An 18,056-nucleotide genomic window follows, 5' to 3' on the forward strand; every position below is an offset into this window, starting at 1 on the left:
TCTACATTAGGTGCTACTACCCAAGAAAGAGATCTAGGCGTCATAGTGGATAACACATTGAAATCATTGGTTCAGTGTGCTGCAGCAGTCAAAAAAGATATAATTGCGATGGAGAAGGTACAGAGAAGGGCTACCAAAATAAGGGGAATGGAACAGCTCCCCTATGAGGAAAGACTAAAGAGGTTAGGACTTTTCAGCTTGGAGAAGAGACGGCTGAGGGGGGATATGATAGAGGTGTTTAAAATCATGAGAGGTCTAGAAGGGGTAGATGTGAATCGATAATTTATGCTTTCGGATAATAGAAAGACTAGGGGGCACTCATGAAGTTAGCATGTGGCACATTTAAAACCAATCGGAGAAAGTTCTTTTCACTCAACGCACAATTAAACTCTGGAATTTGTTGCCAGAGAATGTGGTTAGTGCAGTTAGTATAGCTGTGTTTAAAAAGGATTGGATAAGTTCTTGGAGGAGGAGTCCATTACCTGCTATTAATTAAGTTGACTTAGAAATTAGCCACTGCTATTACTAGCAACAGTAACATGGAATAGACTTATGTTTTTGGGTACTTGCCAGGTTCTTATGGCCTGGATTGGCCACTGTTGGAAACAGGAAGCTGGGCTTGATGGATCCTTGGTCTGACCCAGTATGGCATATTATTATGTAAATCCAGCCCCTCTCTGTGTGAGGACAGATCGGCCACGACCTTATCCAGCAGCGCTCCGGATTTAAGCAACCCCAGAGCTGCGTCCTCCCCTGGAAGAAGGCAGTTCAGCGGCCCCTACCTCAGTTCTCCCCAGGCTAGGTATGGACCTAGTGACCTTTTCTTGGTTGGAATTTTTCCAGGGCCTCCAAGCTTTTGTTCAGGTACAGTCAGCTGCTGCCCTGCCCAGTCTGAGCCCCAACTGGGAGGGCCTCGTCCCCCCAGACCTACCAGCATACCTCTGGATATGCCTCGCCTCTCCAAGGGCATCCTGGACACCACGGACGACGATGGGGATGCAGATTGATTGGAGGACAGGGAAATCCCACCTGGCTTGGAAACGTACTGGACCATGCTATGCTTTTTCCACAGAGATGAATTGCCAGCCCTGGTCTTCCAGACCCTGAAGACTATGGGAGTGTCCGGCGCAGACTTTGTTGGAACCAGAAAGGAACCCATCTTGGTGTCTGTACGGAAATCCTCTTACAATTTCCTGATGCTGGAAGCCAACCAGGAATTGATTGACCTGGAATAGGATGCCCCGGAAGCCAGTTTTAAAAGAAGTCGGCCCTGTTCCCACTGGACTTGGCAGTTAAGGAATGCCTGCGTTTCCTGAAAGTGGATGCCTTTGTCTGTGCCAGCTCAAAGTGGACATCTATCCAGTAGAGGGAGGAGCGGCCTTTAAGAATGCACATGACAGGCAGTTGGAGTCCATCCTTAAGCAAGCCTTTGCACCTCCTGCTGTGCCCTGGTGGCTCGTACATGTCTGCTTCTCGAGAGAGGTTGATAGTTCAGGAGTTCTTCCTACAAAGGCGATGGAACCCGCCGCGGCCTTCCTAGCTGATGCAAGCTCTGACTTAGTGCGCATCTCGGCTAGAGGAGTTGCCTCAGTAGTAGTGGCCAGAAGACAGCTATGGCTGAGAAATTGATCAGCGGACGCAACCTCTAAGGCAAACCTCACGAAGATGACTATTAATCAGGAAGTGACCTACAAGGGGATAATTAAATTCAGAAGAGAGTTGGAAAAGCTGGCCAGTAAGTAGGGTGAAGCTCCAGTGCCTCGGCTACTGGAAGATAGGAAGAAAAGGTTACAATGCCCCTCACCCAGGAGGGATCGGGCCAGGGGCTCCCAGGCTTCTGGCCCTACTGAAGCTCTCCATTCCAACATCTCGTCCCCCGGGAAGGTCTCAGCCCTTACGGAACAGACAACCAAAAAGAGGAACTGGTTTGGGCTCCAGTTTGGTCCGAACTGTCCAATGAAGTTGGGCTGACCCATCCACAGGATGAGGAGATAGAAGAGGGATAGTCGACCCCTTATCAGAGGTGGGTCGAGATCACATCTGATAAAAGGGTACTGGACATCATATGAAAAGGATATGCCCTGGAATTTCACAGCATCCCTCAGGACATGTTCATGATGTTGCCTTGCCCCTCCCAGCAGAAAAGACTGGCAGTAAGGCTCCTCAATTGGAGGGCTATAACCTCGGTACCCACATCCCAGGAAAATGCGGGGCATTATTCCATCTATTTCATCCTTCCTAAGAAGGAAGGGTCATTTTGCCCCATTCTGGACTTCAAGAGCATCAATCATCATCTGTGGGTAATCCACTTCCACATGGAAACCGAGAGAGCTCTTAACATTGCTGGACCTCTCGGAGGCCTACCTTCATCTCCCTATCTGTCAAGACCACCAGCATTTTCTACAATTTGTGGTACTCGGCTGCCATTATCAGTTCCGGGCATTGCCCTTCGGCCTGGCAACCGCGCCCCTCCCCTCCTGAATGTTCTCCAAAATTATGGTGGTCTTAGCGCCAGAACTGAGGAAAGAAGGGATCCTGGTACACCCTTACTTAGACGACTGGCTGATCCAGGCGAAGTCATTGGAAGAGAGGCTTCAGGCGACTAGCAGGGTCAGAACCCTGCTTCAGGAATTCAGTTGGGTAGTGAACATAGACAAGAGCAGTGTCAAGCCCTCCCAGTCCTTACCTGGGAGTCCGGTTTGACACCAAGCAGGACAAGGTATTCCTCCTTCCCTCAAGGATAATGAAACTGATCTGCCAAGTGTGGCGGCTAACGAACACAATGTGCCCTAGAGTGTGGAGTTATCTGCAAGACCTCGGCCTCATGGCATCAACCCTGGAAGAAGTACCATGGGCGAGGGCACACATGCGACCACTCCAACACACTCTGCTGTCACGTTGGAACCCATTGTCTCAAGACTACGCGATTCGCCTCCACCTACCGATGGAAGTATGTTCTCGGCTCCAGTGGTGGCTACAGGAAGTTCACCTAAACAAGGGTGTAAGCCTGTCCCCACTGAACTGGATTGTCCTCACGACAGACACAAGCCTCTGAGGATGGGGAGCTCACTGTCAGAAATGGTCAACCCAGGGGTGATGGACTGAGGAAGAGGCACACTGGAACATAAACCACCTGGAAGTGAGAGTAGTAAGATTAGCATACCTGCAGTTCAGCCACAGGCTCCAGGGACAGGCAGTCTACGCGGTGTCAGACAATGCAACAATGGTAACCTACATTAACAGCCAGGGAGGAACTAAAAGCCACTAAGTGTCTCTGGAGATAGACCCCATCATGGAATGGGCAGAGTTAAACCTACAAGGGATCTCAGCCTCCCACATCGCGGGAAAAGACAATGTCAGAGCAGGCTTTCTCAGCAGGGAGAGTCTGGATCCAGGGGAATGGATGTTATCGACCAGAGTCTTCCAGCTCCTAGTAGTTCGCTAGGTCCCCCCATCCATCGATCTACTGGCTACATCTTACAATATGAAGATTCCCTGATTCTTCAGTCGCAGACAAGATCAGTGCTCATAAGGGATCGATACCCTTGTTTAGACCTGGCCAGAGGAGGACTTCCTGTACGCCTTCCCTCTGTGGCCTCTGCTGGGCATGATCATCCGCAAGATCAAACACCACAGAGGATTAATCCTTCTGGTGGCCCCGGACTGGCTCAGATGCCCATGGTATGCAGACATATGGAGGCTTCTCGTGAAGTCCCCTTTGTCTCCCTCTGCCCAGGGATCTTCTCCAATAAGTTCTGCTTCTTCACGAGGATCCAGCTCTATTCTGTCTTACGGTCTGGCCCTTGAGAGGACTCGCCTGACGAAACGTGGGTATTCGGCGGCCATAATTGCCATCTTGCTCCGCACATGGAAGTTCTCAACATCCCTGGCGTACGTACGGATCTGGAGAATATTTGAGGCCTGATGCAAGGAATGTGGGGTGCCCCTGCGAACGACCAAGATCCCCATGATTCTGGAATTTTTACAGGATGGCCTGAACAAAGGATTGTCCCTCAGCTCCTTGAAGGTCCAGGTGGCGGCTGTCTCTCAATGCATCTGGACTTGACACATTTCCTAAAAAGGTGTTAAACTCCTCTGACCACCCTTAAAGTGGCCGGTCCCCCTATGGAACCTCAATCTAATATTAGACTTTCTGGCAGGGCCTTCCTTGAGGCCACTGCACAGTCTGTCTCTACACCTGTTAACACTGAAAACTATATTCTTGGTGGTGATATGCTCGGCCCACCACATCTCTGAACTACAGGTGCTGTCATGTCGGGAGCTGTTCCTTTGGTTTACTCCAGGAACAGTACAGCTTCGCACCATCCCTTCCTTCTTACCAAAGGTAGTCTGAGTTTCACCTAAACCAGTCCATTTCCTTAATGTCCCCGGATAGACATAAGGACACGGAAGACTACTGCCTCCTATGCCACTTAAACATCAGTAGGCTTTTAGTACAGTATCTGGAACGTTCAGAACCGGTGCGCAAGACAGACCACTTGTTTGTCCTTCACGGGGGAAGAAAACAAGGTGAAGCAGCTTTGCGAGCTAGCATAGCTCGCTGGATCAAAGAAGTGATAATGGGAGCTAATGTAGAGGCAGGGAAACCTTTATCCCTTTAGATTAAAGCTCATTCTACTAGGGCCCAGGCAGTATCCTGGGCGGAAGCTAAGCTACTGTTTCCTGTCAACATCTGCTGAGCAGCGATGTGGTCTTCCTTGCACACCTTCTTCAGGTTCTATCGCCTGGATGTCCAGGCCTGAGAGGATGCAGCCTTTGTGAAGGCAGTGCTAACTGGACCGCGGGCAACCTCCCACCCCATTCGGGAGTAGCTTTTGTACAGCCCATTGGTCCCGAGTCCATCTGGCTACACACTAGGAAATGGAGAAATTTCTTACACGATAATTTTGTTTTCCTTAGTGTAGACAGATTGACTCAGCATCCCTCCCACAGCTGTCCATGAACGGTACCAAGGAATCGCTCATGAGGTGAATCTCGGTTCAATGAGGTTACGGTTAACCTCATGGAATCCAAGTCCCACTGTCGCTCCTTGTGACCGTGAGCAAGTTACTTTACCCTCCATTGCCTCAGGTGCAAACTTAGATTGTAAGCCCTCTGGGGATAAGGAAATACCTACAGTACCTGAATGTAATCCGCTCTGAAGGGCTGAAAAAAGTTTGAAAAGTGGAATAAAAAAAAAAATCTAAATCTAATGCCGTCGCCCTATCCCTAGTTCAGGGCATCTATAGTATTGCTGGGATTCAGTGCTTATGTTTGGTTGAGTACATTTGCGGTCTCCAGTTTTTTAATCTAGTTACTAAGTTGTGTCCAAATTCCAATCATGTTCTCAATAGTATGCCCGCAATGGCTTTTGAAGTGAATACTCAATGGCTGAGTATCTAGGGTGACAGCTTTGAAACCTGACTCTGTCTCCATCTGCTAGCAGGGGAGCACATAACGCATTGGTACTTAGTCCTTCTGTCTACACTAAGGAAAATGAAATTATCAGGTAAGTAATTTCTTCATTGGAAAGAATCCAGAATGTCTTGATGAAAGAGAGTCAAGACAGTGTCAAGCAGTTTGAATGCAAAAGGGAGGAGGGCGATGTGTCGATAGCAGGGTAGGTAGATGCCAGTGAAGGCTTTTGAGGAGTAGTGTATCAGTCTTTATGGAAGAAGTCAATTATAGTCTAGGCAGAGAATGAAGGGGAATTGGGAGACAGAGGCAGTTTGAGGAGGTAGGTGACTGTAGCAAAGATAGTGAGAGCTGGAGGCAAGAATATTTGTCAAATGGAGGCAATAATCTTGCTTGGTAAGTATAATAGCAAATCAGAAGAAGGTACACATGAATTTTGAAATTAATGAAGTCAACCTGGGAACGGGACTTCAGGCAGAGACGCTCTGTAGAGCGAGCACAGGAACGTAAGAAGTGAACTCTGGAGGTGAGCATGGTTGGGTTTGGCATGCCTTTCAGAATAGGGGAGAGAAGAGAGCAAGGTAGATGAGTATAGTGTTATAAGAAGATACTGCCTTATCAACTGTCAAAGTATTGGAAGAGAGAAGTGATGAGAGAGTACTGTAGAGGATGCAGGGGTCAATTGTCTGGTGCTGGTGTTCATTGGATGAGACTGCTGAGGAGAGTGGTTAAGTGTGAAAGTTATCAAATGATGGTCAGAGTGTTCAAGACCAGAGATGGGGGAAACAGAGTGCAATTAGAAGAAAAAACTAGGTCAAGGCAGTGGCCATTCTGGTAAGTGGGAGCAGTAGAGCATACTTGAGATCAAGTGAGGAGGTTAAGGTGAGGAAATTTCAAGCTAAATAATTATCAACATGGAGGTTAAAGTCCCCAAGAACAGATGAAAGGGAAGGTGGTTTGAGCAAGAAGGAAAACCAGGAATCAGTCTATAAGGAAGGTGGAGGGGGACTTTTTAAGGTGACAATAGATGACAGCAACCCAGAGTGAAAGTGGAGTAAAAAGATGAGTTGGCTTAAATTAAAAGAAGGGGTTAAAACCTGCAGGAAGAGGAGAATAGCAGTTCCCCCCCTTCCTACGAGTCCTTTCAGCCTCTGTTTTATCCCCAGGCCGAATGAAATGGTGAGAGCATGCACTGAGCACTAAATGTGACTCAATTCAAATGTTGGGAGCAGAGGCAGCAGAATTCTGGCATCCACATGGATCAGGCGGCTTAACTAAGTGAGCCTCCTGCTTGATTACACAGATTGTTGCTTTTTTTCTAAAAGCAGAGGGTAATAGAGTCCGGGAATGGGGGGAGGTCTGCTAATGATGAGGAACTGAGGGAATGGGATAAAGAGGCAGTCCATGCCTGGTGAGGAGGTGAGGCTAGGGAAGGAACTGGAGTCTATAGGCAGTGAAGAATAAAGGTTGCAGGCATTATCTGCATTGTGAGGAACAGGGTCAAGTGGGTGATATGCCTGTGTTAGAAGAGAGCTGAAAATGGACAGAATGAAGTTGAGAGCTGCAGAAGAGAGGAGGGGACAAACAGTTCCTGAAGCCCAAGGAAGCGTTCCTGAAAAACGTGCTGAAGCTGTTGATGATCTAAAAATGCAACTTCCCTGTACATACCAGGATCATTCCAGACGATGGGTTATGTTCCCTGTCCAGCAGATGGAGTCAGAACAGATTTCTGGGGGGAGATGCTACATTACCTCACCACCCACGTCAGCATCCCCAGTATCGTTCTGACTCCAGCAGATGCGGGTGGGGGAACCTGAGTTCCCCACAACTTTACCTTAGTTATTACCTTTCTCTCTAAGTCTTCAAGTATCCTTGGAAGCGGACAAATTAATGCTCTGGGCGGAAAGGCATCTGTTGCGTTTGGCAGCCTCCCACATTGCGGGAGTAGACAATATACAGGCGGACTTCCTAAGTCGTCAACGCCTGGATCCCGGAGAATGGGAACTCTCGGGGGAGGCGATGGATTTGATAATCTCCCGATGGGGTCCTCCCCACCTGGATCTCATGGCCACAGCAAGCAATGCAAAGACTCCGCGTTTCTTCAGCCGCAGAAGAGAACACGGCGCAGAAGGAATCGATGCTCTAGCCCTGCCTTGGCTGCGGAACATCCTACTTTATGTCTTTCCACCGTGGCCTCTCGTGGGAAAAGTGATTCGAAGAATCGAGAATCACCACGGTCCAGTGGTCCTCGTGGCGCCGGAGTGGCCTCGTCGACCATGGAAGGCCCTCTACGTCTCAGCCACATTCCACGCCTACTCCGGCAGGGACCCATATTTTTACAGCAGGCCGATCGCTTCTGTCTAGCGGCCTGGCTTTTGAGAGGCGCAAACTGAGGTACAGAGGCTACCAGGAGGAGGTCATTTCGACTCTATTACTTGCTCGTAAGAGATCTACTTCAGTCACTTATGTAAGAGTTTGGAAGGTCTTCGAAAATTGGTGCGGATCTCACGACATTCAGCCCACCAATGCTTCCGTATCGCAAATTCTCTCCTTCCTTCAGGAAGGACTAGATCTCGGTCTCTCTTACAACTCACTTCGAGTACAGGTCGCGGCTTTGGGCGCCCTCTTATATAGTGGCGAGGGATCGCGTCTCTCCTCTCATCCAGATGTGGGTCGTTTCCTTAGAGGGGTGCGTCACTTGAAGCCTCCGTTACGTCCTCCTTGTCCGTCCTGGAATCTGAACTTAGTTTTACGAGCACTTAGCGGTTCACCTTTTGAACCCTTAAGATTTTCCTCTCTTAAGGATCTGACTTTTAAAACTATCTTCTTGGTGGCAATCTGTTCAGCGCGACGCATTTCAGAACTACAGGCGCTATCCTGTCGAGAACCGTATCTCCGTTTTTCAGATGACGGTGTGTCCCTCCGCACGGTTCCATCTTTTCTTCCTAAAGTGGTTTCGGCCTTCCACCTCAATCAGTCAGTTGAGTTGCCTTCCTTCAAATTAAACGAACCCAGGGATTTACGTCTTTTGGATGTAAAGCGATGCCTGTTGCGTTATTTGGAAGTTACCAATGAGTTTCGTCTTTCCGACCATCTCTTCGTTCTCTGGTCGGGTCCCAGGAAGGGTCACATGGCATCCAAAACGTCTATCGCTCGCTGGCTGAAGGGGACAATTGCTTCGACTTATATTGGGGTTGGTAAGCAACCTCCTTTGGGGGTTAAGGCCCATTCCGTTCGCTCACAGGCGGCGTCATGGGCAGAGTCTAGCTCTGTTTCAGTCCAGGAGATTTGCAGAGCGGCGACGTGGAAGTCTCTCTATACTTTCGCAAGGCATTATCGTCTGGATGTTTCCGCACCATCAGACGGTTCTTTTGGGGATCGAGTCATCCGAGCAGGGCTATCCACGGCCCGCCCATAGGAGGGAAGCTTGGGTACATCCCATCGTCTGGAATGATCCTGGTATGTACAGGGAAAAGAAAATTATTCCTTACCTGCTAATTTTCGTTCCTGTAATACCATGGATCATTCCAGACACCCTCCCGTTACTATTGAAAGTTTTAATTAGGGTGGGCTATCTCTGCTCGACTGTGCTCTTCTCATTTTTCTGCTCCTTCTAGCACTCAGAGTTGTTTTGTTCAATATTTATGTGTTAGCAAGTTTCTCTGTTGAAGTTATCATTCTGGTTCTTTAACAATTAAATTTTAATGTTTACTTCAATACAGTTACTTGATCCCTCTCTTCCTCTTGGGCTTGGCTTTGCTAGGCTAGATACTGGGGATGCTGACGTGGGTGGTGAGGTAATGTAGCACCTCCCCCCAGAAATCTGTTCTGACTCCATCTGCTGGACAGGGAACATAACCCATCGTCTGGAATGATCCATGGTATTACAGGAACGAAAATTAGCAGGTAAGGAATAATTTTCTTTTATTTCATCTTCAGTGCCAGAAAAGCCATATAGATAGTGGGGTAATGATTGGAGGAACAAAACCAGCAGCAATTATCTGCATGCTGTGTGCATGCATGTCTTTCTCTTTTTAGGATTATGCATGTAACCACAGACAATTAAAGCTGGTGGTGTGGGAGAGCCACCAGTGTCTCTTGTGATAACACGGGCACATCTAGATTTGAAATTTAGATGTAATTATTCATCTTTCCATACCCATGCTCAAGGCAAGTTACAGTTGGGAACAGTAGGAATTTTCCTGCCTCAGAGGGCTTAAAATCTAAGGGGGTAATTTTCAAAAGGATTTACGTGAGTAAAAGTAACTACAATTGTAGCAATTTTCAAAAGCCATTTACCCATGTAAAATGCACTTACATGGGTAGATCCTGTGGATAATTCAATGGCATATATTATAGCAACTTTTGAAAATTGCTATAATATATGCCATTCTGGGCTATGACTTGATTTTAAGCCAGCATCTTCTGTGGTTCCAGAGCAAGAAAAATGACTAGCTGAAATGTCAGGGCAACAGAACAAGTGACTTGGGCATAAATAACGTTCTTGTTTTTCCAAATGTTGGTAGTGTCTCGCATTAACCTGGAATTAAGGGTATTATTTACTAATTAAAACAAAAGGTTTCTGTCAGACTGGTGAGTCTGAGGTATGCTAGGTTTGTAATGTAGAAAATTTAAACAATTTTTTTTTTTACAAATTGTCTGAGATGTAGTTTAGAAAGCTTTTAATTCATGCTTAAATATGACATTTAAAACATTGGACTTTTCTAAATACTTTGAATCTATTTTTATTAAAAAATGTTAAGTCAGTCTCTCTGCCTTTCTCTGTCCTCCTCGCTTTCCTTGCTGCCTCTCAACCCGTTCCTCCTCGTTGTGTCTCATTTTTTGTTCTTTGGTTTCTGTGGTGCAATTCTATGCCCTCATAATTCTGTAGGATTCACAATTGGACGAGTGCTGCACACCCTTGAAGTTCTTGACAGCCATAGCTTTGAGCGATCTGATTTCAGCAACTCCCTGGATTCTCTGTATAACAGGATATTTGGACTGGGGCCAAGCAAGGATGGTCATGAGGTAAGAGAAGGTGTGATCAGGTGCTAAGGAACAGAGTGAATTACTGTGTAAAAGTGATGAAGAGAAGTGGGGTTCTCTGTCCTCCAGCGAGTGAGAAGAGAGGAGTGATGGGGAGGGTGCCCCTTAGCTGTGAGAATAGTCACCTGCCATTTTAAAATGATGTTGAATTAGTTGTAGGTTTTGATGTTGAAGTATTTTACTATTTTATTTTTGTCATCTATTGTTTTAGGTATAATTTTGTTCTTGTAATTAATACTTATTGTATTACTTTATTGGTGTCTCTTTTTTTTTTTTCATGGTGGTTTTCCTATACCTGTTTCTAATGCCATCCTGGCACATCCTGAGGGGAGAAAGAGAAAAGCTGAGTTCCAGGAAGCAGCAGGGGACCACAGCAAGGGGCCACAACTGTGCAGCCAAAACTCCTGAGTTTCCCTCTGCATGCTTGCAGCCACTCCCACCTGACCTATCAGACCTGCGATCAAGGCCCCACCCCTAGGCCGCCAACATCCACTAAGGGTAGACCTGAAGTTGGGTCTTCCATTAGTGGGTCACTGAAGGGATGTGTCCATTTGAGCCCCCCCTTCATGTGCACCTCCAGAATCTTGCAACTATATTTGTGGAGTCTGGTCTCTCCTGTCAAGGGCTTGCTTCTTCACAGGTGTCCTCAAATATGCCTAAACTATTCCTCCTCCTGTTTATATCTATCACAGATTTCAAGTTGTACTTCACTACACATTTTTTGTATACAACATCCTGATGCTTCCTCAATTTGTAATATTCTTGGCCTGAGATAGGTAAGCCCTAAGTTACGTAGCAAAGGCCAGTAAGTTCCCAAAAATCCATTCTCTAGTCCTTAGGAAGCAGTCAGATCATGGTTCACCAAAATACTTCTCTTAATTTTTCCATCCAGCTGAGTCCCTGATCAGAAGTATATCCATATTATTTCATTTCTTTTATAGAACACTTTGTATAAAAACTTATACTTGAAGCAGTGGTACAGATTGGCTAATAGAATAGATGATTATATATGACCTACTAAATGAGGAATTCGCTGGCATTCTGTCTAACAGAGGCATGGGCTCAGAGCACATACTCCAACCTTTTAATATATATTGTTAGAATAAACAAATGGAGAGGTAGAGGTAGCAATCTTTAAAGAATCACTTAAATCCTTTCCCCCAAAAGAAAGTCACAAGTATTATAGTCCTTATTCTCCTAGGACAAGCAAGATGGTAGTCTACATGGATGGGTGACATCATCAGATGGAGCCTGGCATGGAAACCTTTTGTCAAAGTTTCTAGAACTTTGACTGGCACACTGAGTACGCCCAGCATGCCATTATCTGTGCGTCCATGCAAGGTCCCCCCTTCAGACCCTTTTTTTTTTTTTTCCCCACAGTGATAATTGCCTTGCGGTTTTTGGCGCTCTGCTCTTCAAGTGTCTCTTGTGCTTAAAAATAGCTTTTTTTTTTTAACCTGTCCTAAGTCGGGTCCCCCTTCTCCGGTCGGTGCTTTTCCCGGCGCGGTAGGTATTTTTTTACTACTTCTGTCTTCTTTTTGGTCTATTCCCGGTGTGTCGCTCCCGGATGGCTGCTGGCCGTTGACCGTTCGCTGGCTTACTTTAAAGGTGTCATCTGTTTTTCATTGGTGCCCCAGTGCTCGAGGACCATGTCCATCAATGATCCACATGAGGTCTGCATCCTCTGTCTGGGGGCATTGCACGATGTCCGAGGGTGTCAGATGTGTGATCAGATGACTCCCAAAGTTCGTTGTGCTCATCTTAATAAAATGGAGATATTTTTAGGCCCCTGGAATCTGTGGGTTTCCCTGATATAGGTTCTGAATTGTCCCCTCTGGAGTTTCATATTGTGACCCCTAGTTCTACTGTTTCATATCCAACAGAAAACGTTTGAAGTTTGTGCATCATTAATACCTGTCAGATATCTGAAGATCTGCACTTTCTCTCCTCCAGGGTAATATTACTACTGTTGTTGTTTTAATGTTATTTGTTATTAGTATTTATTCAATTGTCTCCAAGTTCATTTTCCTGTTCCATGTAAGACTCGCATTTTAAGTCACTCCAATGTTATATGTAAACCGAAATGATTAGCAACATTGTTGCTAGAATTTCGGTATATAAAAAATGTTAAATAAATAAATATTATTTAGGTCCTTCAGCCTCCTCTTAGGTCTTCTGAAACAGACCCTACACTTTTTGGTCCTCTTCCTCTAGACCGTTTCCATTCTGTGACTACCCATTTTGAGATATGGTCTCCAAAACGGAACATAGTACTCCAGGTGAGGCCTCACCAAGGACCTGTACAACGGCGTTATCACTTCCCTGCTGGTTATTCCTCTTTCTATGCAGCCGAGTATTTTTCTGGCTTTAGCTATCAATTTGTCACTTTGATTCATTGCCTTCAGATTACCAGACACAATCACCCGAAGGTCCCTTTCCTGGTCCGTGCACGATAGTATTTTGCTCCCCATCACATACATCTCTGTTGGATTATGGCATCCCAGGTACTTAGCAAACCCTGCAATTGTAGGCTCTCTGATATAAAGCAGCAAGCCTGAACTCTGCTGCTTTAAAGTGCTTGTGCAAAATAGCTTTCTGTATGTTGAAGAAGGCAGTGTTCGTGCCCTGTTTAATGAGCCTAAAGTGAGTTCCCTGTACGTACCAGGATCAGTCCAGGACACCTGGGTTGTGACTCCGCACCAGTAGATGGAGACAGAGCAAGATCTGTCGGACTCAGCCATATATGGCAATGTGCCTGCCACAGCCCTTCAGTCTTACTCTGTCTCCAGTAGATGGTGCAGGTGCAGTCACAGCCTCTTCCCGCCCTGGGTCTTTTTTAGTCAGTCAGGGTGGTTGTTGATTCTTTTCTTAGTGTTGATTAGTTTTGAGTTTTAAGAAATTTATTTTAGTTTGGAAAGTTTGAAGGAATCCGGTCCGTCCTGCCTCCCAGGGGGGTTTGAAGGTTCTGAGGGGACCATCCCCCCCCCCCTGGTTGAGGCCGCTGCCAGGGCTGAGGGCCCGGCTGAACTAGTGGCAGCGTCGGGGGTGACACCGGGCTCTCCGGTGTGTTTATTTTATTTCTGTCGGCTCTCCGTTTCTTTGCGCTCCTTCTCGGGGGGAGCGGCTGGACGGGGGGGCCGAATCTAATTTTTTTCTTCAGTTTTATTTTCTGTGTTCTTGCCGCGTTTGTGCGAGATGCCGCGGGGGTCGGTTTGCCGGTCATGCGGCTCGGCGAGTGCGCGGCTTTCTAGGGACGGAATCTGTTCTTCTTGCGTCTCGGGTGGAGAGGGCCCGTCCGGGACGAGTCGGGGGAGCCGTTCCCGCTCAGCTCGTTCGCCGCCGCGCGTTGCTGCAGTTTCTGAGAGGCCTGCTGACCCCTTCCCGATTAGCGCGGGAGTGGCGGCCATTTTAGGGATAGCCCGCGAAATCGCGCGGGAGGCTGCCGGGCCTAGCGCCATGCCTCCCGCGCTTTCTCCACAGAGAAGGCCATCGGGAGGGGACGCCCCGGGGGGGGGCGCTGAGTCCCCTGTGCAGGCCAGTGCGGGTGAAGATTCTTCGGACTCTGGGTCCTCATTTTCCTCCAATTTTGCCCTGTTGCTGCGCAAAGTTCTTAAGCATAAGAGACGCAGGCGCAGGGCGGAGAAAATTGTTCCTGCGGAAGGGGCAGGCAAAACTAAGAAGAGGAAGACCAAGGAGGCCCCAGGCCTTTCCCCAGCGCCACTCAGGAGGACGCGGCTGCCGAGAGGAGTCCCTCAGGAGACGGACACCGAGTCCTCCTCGCAGGAGGAGGTGGATTTGCCCGAAGAGCCCCCGGGGGGGGGGGGGGGGGCCGAAGGGACAGCAGGGGATGGTTCCGCCCAGCCCGGAGCGGGCAAAGGAACACAAGCCGTCGACGGGGATGACCCGAAAGTGGTTCGGCTGTTCCGGAGAGAGGAGCTGTCCCCTCTTATCCCGGCCATCCTTCAGGAGCTGGGGGTGGAGCCCCCACCAGTAATTTCCCGGCCAGGAGCCAACATGGACCCAGTGCTCTTAGGTCTCACTGGTCCAGCAGTGGCCTTCCCATTCCATTTTTCGTCATCGGATATCCTGTTTCGCGAATGAGATACACCGGAGTTAGGTCTGAAGGTCAGCAAGGCCATGGATAAGCTCTACCCGCTGCCAGAGGACGTCCTGGAGCTCCTACGGCTCCCCAAGGTGGACGCGGTGGTGTCGGCAGTGATGAAGCGGTCGACGATCCCGGTTATGGGGGCCACGGCTCTCAGAGACATTCAGGATAGGAAGCTGGAGGTACAGCTTAAAAAGATTTTTGAGGTGTCAGCATTGGGAGTCCGTGCCGCCATCTGTAGCAACTTCGCCATGAGGGCTAGTCTGCGCTGGGCCCAGGTCCTCCAGGCGAATGCAGATCTGTCAGTGGAGGAAGCCACGCAGGCAGACCGGCTGGAGGCGGCGATAGCCTATGGAGCAGATGCCCTCCACGATCTCCTTCGTACATCTGCTAGGTCCATGGTGTCGGCCGTCTCGGCACGCCGCCTTCTTTGGCTTCGCAATTGGGCGGCGGATGGATCCTCCAAGGCTCACCTCGGTGCGCTACCGTTCAAGGGGAAGTTGTTGTTTGGCAAGGAGTTGGATGATTTAATGATTTCCCTGGGGGAGAACAGGGCTTTTAAACTGCCTGAGGACAGGTCCAGAACTCGGTCCTCCTTCCCTAGCAGGGCGTGTTTTCGGGGAAACAGAAGATCGCGCCCCCAGAGGTCTACCGGGCCTTCCTACCGGTCGTCGTCTTCTCGGTCTCAGTGGCAGCAGTCCTTTCGTGGGAAGAGATTCGGTAGACAAGGGGGTGCCCCGTCGGGCTCGGGGCCCAAGGCTTCCCAATGAAATACAGTTGGTCCATCCCTCGCGTCAACCTCGGGCCATCGTTCCTAACGTAGGGGCGCGGTTGACGTTGTTCTTCGAGGAATGGGCCAAAATAACGTCGGATCAGTGGGTCCTCAGCATCATAAGACACGGCTACGCGTTAGATTTTGCACGGACTCCGGCAGACAAATTTCTGGTGTCACCCTGCAAGTGCCCAAAGAAAGGGACGGCAGTGCAAGAAACCCTGCGGCGCCTGGAAAGCGAGGCAAGGGCCGTTACTCCATTTACTTCATCGTGCCAAAGAAGGACGGCACGTCAAGGCCAATTTTGGATCTGAAAGGGGTAAACAGATGTCTTCGCACCCCACACTTCAAAATGGAAACAATTCGGTCGGTGATTGCCTCGGTGCGTCCAGGCGAGTTCCTGGCCTCTCTGGATCTCACGGAAGCGTACCTCCACGTAGGCATCCAGCCGTTCTTTCAACGGTTCCTCTGGTTTTGCATTCTGGGCAGACATTATCAATTCCGAGCTCTCCCCTTCGGCCTCGCAACGGCTCCTCGCACGTTCACGAAGGTGATGGTGGTAGTGGCAGCTCAGCTTCGACGGGAGGGTTTCCTGGTGCACCCCTACCTGGACGATTGGCTGATCCGGGCCAAGTCCAAGGATCGATGTCGTCAGACGGTCGCCAGAGTCCTCCATCTTTTGCAGTCCCTGGGCTGGGTCGTCAACTTCAACAAGAGTCAGGTCGTCCCCACCCAGTCCTTGGAGTACCTGGGTGCCCTGTTCGACACAAGACAGGGCAAAGTGTTCCTGTCCGGAGAACGTGTGCGCAAGCTGCAGTGTCAAGTGAGACGGTTACTATCTCTTCGACTACCGCTGGTTTCCGATTATCTAACGGTTCTGGGCTCTATGGCGTCAACGCTCGCGTTGGTTCCCTGGGCTTTTGCTCATCTACGGCCATTACAATCAGCCTTACTTTCCCGATGGAAGCCGGTGTCAGAAGAGTTCCACCTACCGCTTCCACTCACGGCCCAGGCCAGGTCCAGTCTTCACTGGTGGTTGGATCTGGACCATATGACTTGTGGAGTGTCCCTCCTGGTTCCCAACTGGACGGTGGTAACTACGGATGCCAGCCTCTCCGGTTGGGGAGCAGTCTGCCTGGGCAAGTCCGTACAGGGCCGGTGGTCTTACGCTCAATCGCAATGGTCCATCAACAGGCTAGAGACCAGAGCGGCTCGCCTGGCGCTAGTCCTTTCTGCCGCTGATACGGGGAAAGGCGGTCCGAGTGTTATCGGACAATGCGACCACCGTGGCCTACATCAATCGCCAAGGCGGGACACGGAGTCCACTGGTGGCGGAAGAGGCGCAACTCTTGATATCCTGGGCGGAACAACATCTCAACAACATTGCAGCGTCTCACATTGCCGGGGTCGACAACGTCCAGGCGGATTTTCTCAGCCGTCATCATCTGGACCCCGGAGAGTGGGAGCTGGCAGACGAGGCGTTTCTCCTCATCTGCGAAAAGTGGGGAGTGCCTCACATGGATCTGATGGCCACATGGCACAACGCGAAGGCTCCGTGATTTTACAGTCGGCGTCGGGAGAGAGGAGCTGAGGGAGTCGATGCGTTGGTGCTTCCCTGGCCGACGGACGAGTTGCTGTATGTGTTTCCCCCATGGCCGATGATAGGCAAGATCCTTCGGCGCATAGAGTTGCATCCGTCCAACGTGATCTTGGTGGCGCCGGAGTGGCCGCGGCGGCCGTGGTTCGCGGACCTCATTCAGTTATCAGTGGATGCTCCCCTTCGCCTTCAGGGGTTGGCGGGGCTCCTCCGCCAAGGCCCCGTCTGTTTGGAGGATGCGGATCACTTTTGTCTCACGGCATGGCTGTTGAGAGGAATCGGTTGAAGAAAAAAGGTTACTCGGATGTGGTGGTGTCCACGCTGTTGAGGTCCAGAAAGCAGTCTACGTCCTTGGCTTATGTCCGAGTCTGGGCGGTCTTTGAGGAATGGTGCGTGATGCGCGGTGGACCCGAGATCCTGGCGTTTCTTCAGGCTGGTCTTGCCAAAGGACTAGCGTGCAGTTCCCTCCGAGTGCAGGTTGCGGCCCTTGGTTGCTTGCGAGGTAAGGTTCGTGGATCCTCCCTCGCCCTGCATCCGGATATCTCCCGTTTTCTTCGGGGGGCGAAACATCTCCGTCCTCCATTACATCATCCGTGCCCGTCTTGGAATCTCCTCCTTCTGCGCGGCACCGTTTGAGCCCTTGAAGGGATCAAGTAAAAGATATATATTTTGTCTCTAATTTCTTTAATTGGAAAGTTTAAAAAAAAAAAAAAAAAATTTTTTTTCTTTGACAAAACTTACGGGTGGAGTGACGGTTTTTTACCTCACCGGGGCTTGCTTACAAGCCTTTTTCTCTTTCTTTTCTTCTCTCCCGTTTTTGTGTTCGGCTGGGGTAAGTGTTTTTTCTTTGTTTATTAAGTTGTAGGTTACCTCAGCGTGTTTTGTCGTCGAAATTTCGTCCGAGGGTGCATGCTGGTGGTCCAGCCTCTCCCCACACTTCCCCCTCCTCCCTCCACAACGCTCTCTAGTTGACCTGCGGTCCCGCGAAGTTCATTCCCCGGGGCCGCCGGCACGGTGGGTTTCGGAGTTGCAAGCGTTGTCCTGTAGGGAGCCATTCTTGCGCATTTCCGACTCGGAAGTCTCCTTGCGCACAGTCCCTTCCTTTTTGCCAAAAGTGGTGT

At 49.4% G+C, this 18,056-nt stretch overlaps 1 protein-coding gene across 1 annotated transcript in view; it reads left to right on the plus strand.

Annotated features, from left to right (window-relative positions):
• Positions 1-18,056, plus strand: part of MED12 (mediator complex subunit 12) — a 573,790-nt gene that overhangs the window by 128,767 nt on the left and 426,967 nt on the right. Inside the window, exon 10 of the mRNA XM_029607961.1 lies at positions 10,307-10,443. Within this exon, the coding sequence (XP_029463821.1) occupies positions 10,307-10,443 (137 nt within the window). The remainder of the gene's footprint in view (positions 1-10,306; positions 10,444-18,056) is intronic.

Source organism: Rhinatrema bivittatum, chromosome 6 (assembly GCF_901001135.1).
Source record: "Rhinatrema bivittatum chromosome 6, aRhiBiv1.1, whole genome shotgun sequence".
Taxonomy (NCBI): domain Eukaryota; kingdom Metazoa; phylum Chordata; class Amphibia; order Gymnophiona; family Rhinatrematidae; genus Rhinatrema; species Rhinatrema bivittatum.